This window comes from Perca flavescens, chromosome 5 (assembly GCF_004354835.1).
Source record: "Perca flavescens isolate YP-PL-M2 chromosome 5, PFLA_1.0, whole genome shotgun sequence".
NCBI classification, from domain to species: Eukaryota; Metazoa; Chordata; class Actinopteri; order Perciformes; family Percidae; genus Perca; species Perca flavescens.
The window spans coordinates 24,063,137-24,069,136 of NC_041335.1; the positions used below are offsets into that span (position 1 = coordinate 24,063,137).

Here is a 6,000-nt window from a genome sequence, read left to right on the forward strand (position 1 = left end):
ACTGAAATACAGAAACTCAAACCAAAAAGACTGATTATTATATCTGTCGGTATAATTTTATTTGGATAAACAGACCCTCTAAACATACAGACAATAGTATGCATGCTCTCATCTTAACCCTTCTTAAAATATTTATTATTATTTGGAATCAAAACAAAATAAAGTGCGCTTTTCCTGAACACTTATGTATGTTGTTTTAACCTTTTCCGTGTGTACTGCCCTTGCGTTTTACAGTGTGTGTATTTTCAGATTTTTTTGTATACACTTGCCTCCTTCCTCTCTTCTTTCCAATTTTTTGTCTCCCTCTTTTGTCTCTGGGCTATTCCCTGAGCCAAATTCATCTCCAAATCCTACTGAATGTCATCTTTCATTATCAGTTGAGTTAATGGTTACTAAGCCTGCATATCAAGATGTGTACAGTACAGTACATACGATTTATACAATCATTTTTGTAATCATAAAATGTGATTACTTAAAAAAAAAACGATGTAAAAGGTACTCTCTGGAGTTTAATTGCAAACAGTTCAAATTCAAAATGTCTCTACAGGGTATGAAAAATTGTAATCTGAAAAAAAATCTGTCAGACTAATGTAGCGGAGTAAAAAGTACAATATTTCCCTCTGTAAATGTAGTGGAGTAGATAAAAAGGAGCACAAAATGGAAATACTCAAGTACAAGTACCTAAAATTTGTATTTTGTAGTAAATGTACTTAGTTACATTCCACCACGGCAGAGTGCCGACATGACCACTATAACCAGGCGATTCACATTTCAGCAGCAGTCACTAAACTACAATTATAACAAACACTTTTTATTGTTTGACTGTAGAACAGTCTGATCAAAAACTCCACAGTGTACCTTTTAATGTGTTGGTATATGTATCCTATGTTATCTTATATCTGGCTTTGAATGTATTTGAATGTGCAAAGTCATGTACCGCTTTTAAAGACATGGATGCCTTTTACTGTGAGGGATCACATTTACTGTGCTGCTGCAGCTTTTACTGAATACTGAGGCTTGACTTGCACTTTTTGCTTGTCTTGTCAAATAAACTTACCAATAACTTTACCAATACTACTGCATTTGTGGACATTTGTTTTATGACTTTTTTTTAATTGGGTGTAGAAGGAGTTGTGACATTTTGACTGAAAATTACCATTGTATGAAAAGCTTTTGTGGAGATCAGTTTGATGATATAACACATTTGAATAATCAGGCTGAACCCTCTGGTGGATGGAGCTCAAATTATTTAACGTATGATAAGGCCTATTACAATACTAAAGGAAACCACGAGAATGATCCATCTGAATTTTCAGAAACACTGAGTCAACTGGTTACTAATATAATATAATAATATAATATATAAAAATATCAAGTCTGTTTTAGGAACATCTCGTATACTGAACATGAGGGATGTGTTAACTCTCTGTGTTTCATTTCTGAGCTTTTAATGAAGCATGATTATTGAATGTGAAAGGGCATCCGATTTTAAGATGACTAGTACTAAGCTGTGGAGGACAGAGTAGATGGCAAACAGAAGCACTGGTGTGATCTGCTCGGCTGAGATCTCATTAAGCTGAGGAAGTGATACAAGCCTGCAGGCCGGTAAATGTCAGCTAACAGGCTGAGTCATGCAGCACTACAGGGCACCCTCAGGGGTTCCATATGTTGATTAAATAACACGCTTAATGGAACTGGTAGATTTTGTAATATGACCTGTTGATTGAAAATAAATAACTGGGCTTTAGTTTTCCATATACTGCATATTGCCTGCTTATGTTGTTAAGAGTTGGTAAGAGTACTACAATATTATACTCATGTAAAAGTACTTGGATAAAAGTAAAAAAGTAGGTCAGTTAGAATGTACTCTTTGAGAAAATGTTAGTGTTACAGTTTAAAAAAGGAGGGGTAAAGAAAATGTAATGATGATATATGACACTACTGTTAAATTCAAGATCACCTTTTGGCTACAGAATAAATTGCATTCAGTGTATAAAAGGTATACAGTACAGTAGTGGAACCACACCAGCAGCATAACCCCTGATGTCCAAATATAATGACAATACGTTCCTTTTCTCTAGGATGGCACTTTGCAGCCTGTTCATGCATCTGATTATCTATTATAAATATACAACCTCCTTCCTCAGTGTAACTTTACAAGAACTAACCAGACAAGAAGACAAAACTCAGACAATTAAACAAAAATAATCGACAATAAATAACAACTGGACACTGAGGCGGGTGCAACAAGCAATATTAAGCCACATAAATTAAATAACGTGACACTTCAATCAACAGTAGAATAAAACATTACTATCGCAAACAACACAGATAAAAAATAGAAACTCCAGCGCAGCTGCATAAACACATTAAAGCAAATGAGAGATGTGTGCGCCCTAGGACACACACAGGTTAGCACCTGTTGGTCACAAACATGGTGGGTGAGTGTGTTTGATTTGGGTTTTTTGTTGACACTGATGTTGAGAATGAGTTCAGCGAGTGTAATGTACTCAAGACACACCAACAGCTTCGTCTCTACTGCAGCAAGTCTATTCTCTGGATTGTCACTTAAAAATGTACATATACTGTATGTATCTATTCTAAACATGCCATGCTCTCTTCTTACAATAATGTAGACACAATTCAACACAAATGTTTGTTCTAAGTTTTTTATTTATTTATATAACAATTATAAACATGGAAGCCCATTTTGATTTTTTTACATAAAAGTCCACAAAATGGCATAAAATATGTACTTTAATTAGGTAATGTATACATATGCAAGCAATGTACTGAAAAAGTAACACTTTAGTACTCTCGTTTATTTTTTAATATGCAGAGCAGACAATATGAAACAAAGTAAAAATAGTCTAAAATATAAACTTATAATGAAATATACAGAGAAATGGCATTATCATATGAAGTGTATAGCTGCTCTTAAACTCTGCTCCTGACATGACTTCTTGAGGTAGACTTAACCACATCTAATTTATTCCTGGTCTATCTTCACAGATTCCTTATGGAGAAAACATATTGACCAAAATCACTCATCAAAAGTATAAAAAAGACTAGTCTCTTTTAAAGTGCCCATATTATGAAGAAAGAAAAATTTTTATGTTGTGTCTCTGGTGCTTCCACACACATACAAACTTTGAAAAAAAAACATCCATGTTGTTTTGAGTGAGATACGGGTTTCTGAATGTGTCCTGCCTTCATTCAGTCTCCTCGTGAGCTGTTCACAATCTGTATGGCTTTCTACGTCACTAGCCGAAACGAGGGGGCTAGGGGGCTAATTGTTAGCATGCTAGCTCGTTCTCAATGGCAAAACACTGCTACAACACACACAAATTCACCATAATCTACAAAATAAATTGTATAGAACTACTTACATGTCCCTGTTCTGCAGGTATTCCACGCAAAGTTGGAAGTGCGCCCTCGTTTAGAAGAAGTCTCCCGGCTAATCCTGCCTTGTACAGGGCAAAGTTGGAGAAACAGCTAGCTAGCAATTGTGAGCCTTACCTAGCTACTGCACATGTGCGAGCGACTGTGACTGTTACAGAAGTTGAGAGGTCTCACTCTGTAGCTAAAACAGAGACCTGAACTCACAGGGTGAAAAGAGGATCTGCAGCAATGGGCAGTTCAACAAAAATATGGTGTTTTTTGAAAATGAAACCATGTAAACCTATTCTGGTACAATCTCAAATTACAATTATGAACCTGAAAATGAGTATAATATGGCCACTTTAAAGGAGAAATGTGGAACCCATTTGAGTCAAACTCTCGGACATATTTCTACAGGAGGTGGTTTGTTCATCAATACGCCTGCAGACTGAAGCACGGTGTCACACTGACATGTTGTAGAGGTTAAATGGGTCAAATTCCTCCACCTGTCCTCATGGAGGGTCACTGAAGTGTCGGAAAACAAAAACTTGCCACAGCTTTTCATTATTTAAGGGTCATATTTTAGGTCACATTAGGCTTTAAACTGAAAATAGTTCTGTTTTCCACCAGGTTGTGGGTTGTTTTTATTGGAGGTTTGTTTGGACCTGTGTGTGTGTGTGTTTATGGGATCCCAGCTCTGTCTCCAGCTCTACATGACTGCCACCCAGTGGCCCATCAGCATGGACATCAGGGAGCCGATGACAACGATGATACTGTTGTAGATGGGGCCGCTGGATGCTGCAGTGTAGTACTCCATATCTCCAGAGCCCTCTGGCTCGTAGCCAGGCCTGGGGCCGTAGCCACCACCAACTCCATATTGTGGGTAGCCATACCCCCCTCCATATCCACCGTACCCTCCACCATATCCTCCTCCATATCCTCCATACCCTCCATATCCTCCACCATACCCAGGGCGGCTCAGGGCAGACCCAATCATTGCTCCTCCTATGGCGCCCGCTGCAGCTGCCCCGGCTACTTTCCCTGCACTGGGGCCACTGCTCTGGACCGGTCTGTAGGCCTGGCCACCCCCACCGCCCCAGCCCCGGCTGGAGCCACCACCTCTGTTAAATCCACCACCTCCAAAACCACCACGACCACCACCACGCCGGGCTTCAGAGCTGGGTAACAGTGTGGCAAGGAGCAGCAGGCAGAGGGCCACTGTGAGGGGTAGCTTCTGCAGGACAGCCATGATTTATGGATCCTGTAAAAATAAGACAAAGGACACATTATTAGGAAGTGTAAATGTGTTACTTTTCTGTTTCTGTTCATTTTAGTTTGTTAGTTTGTTACATGCACTGAAATTATTATCTGATTGGTGGAAGTATTTAGATCCTTTACTTCAATAAAAATAGCACTACCACAGTACACCAATACTCTGTTACTAGTAATAATAATAATAGTTATTTTATAGAGCACTTTTCAAACAGGAAGCACAGTTTCCCAGTTTGTAAACTAAAGACAATCACAGGACATAAGCACATTTCCATGAGAAAAAAACAGAAGGTTAATGTCTTTGTTTGCAGGGCTTATTCCTCTCATCCGTCCCTAAAGTCCGACTGAACTGGGTGGAACATTTTGTTGCCTGAACCTTCGTGAGTTGGTCTCACTAGATGCTTTTAAAGTTATTTTAAATGACACGGCTGTAAATGTCTTTGACTGATTGCTCTGTTTGATCCCTGATGTAAATAACTTCTTGCGAACATTGTTGAATTATCTTGATATTTTATGATCCTGTAATTTATCATGTGTTTTCATAGTGAATTGTTATACGTTTCATGTCTGAAAAGACAAAGAAGACATCAGCAGCATTAAAAACAAATGCATTAGAATGGCGTCACTGTTTAGATATTTGGACTATATTTGGGCCTTTTTTGAAGAAATGTAAATAGTTTGTCATTTATATGAGTTATAATGTTCATTATGTTTATTTTTGCACTGGATGACTCCCAATACATAGAACTGTTTTAGACAACACAAATGCTTGGGTAGCATTGGTGTTTGTGTGATATCAATAAATATGACATTATTTTGATTATTGGCAAAAGCGTCTGGACTTTTTTGAAAAAAATTATATATTTTGTCAACTGTATAAGTTATAATGTTTATTTCTTCACAGTTTGACACCCAAGACATATGGGAACTAATTTAGACAGGATATTGGCTTAGCTTTTATTGTTCTGTGTGTGATATCAATAAATATCTGTGAGATTAATTTTCCGTTTTATTTATTTATTTATTTTTAAGGTACAACCTTTTTTTTTTTTACATTCAAGTGTTGTCACTACAGCACACATATTCTAATATCCCAGTTTTTCCTGAAAAAAATTATGTACTTTGATTGACTATAGACAACAGGGTTGATGTTTTACAAGCTTTTTTAGAAAATAAAACCAGACGGACAAGGAATTGTAAAAATGGCCTCAGGGTTCTCAGCGTTAAGGTAAAATACAGTTATTATATAATGCATAAAAAAGAACAAATATATAATAAGAGTAAACGTCAAGAAGAAAGGTCATTCTGTCAAGAACATTCAGTAATTTACTATTCAAATAACGGTCA

At 37.2% G+C, this 6,000-nt stretch overlaps 1 protein-coding gene across 1 annotated transcript; it reads right to left on the reverse strand.

Moving 5' to 3' along the window:
* Positions 1 to 4,090: 4,090 nt before the first annotated feature.
* Positions 4,091 to 4,630, reverse strand: sprn2 (shadow of prion protein 2). The gene has a single exon (XM_028579153.1). It carries the CDS (start codon positions 4,628 to 4,630, stop codon positions 4,091 to 4,093), a length of 540 nt encoding a protein of 179 aa, XP_028434954.1.
* Positions 4,631 to 6,000: the final 1,370 nt, after the last annotated feature.

Coding starts and splice junctions, on each gene's coding strand:
- sprn2 (XM_028579153.1), bottom strand. CDS start 4,630: ATGGCTGTCCTGCAGAAGCTACCCCTCACAGTGGCCCTCTGCCTGCTG.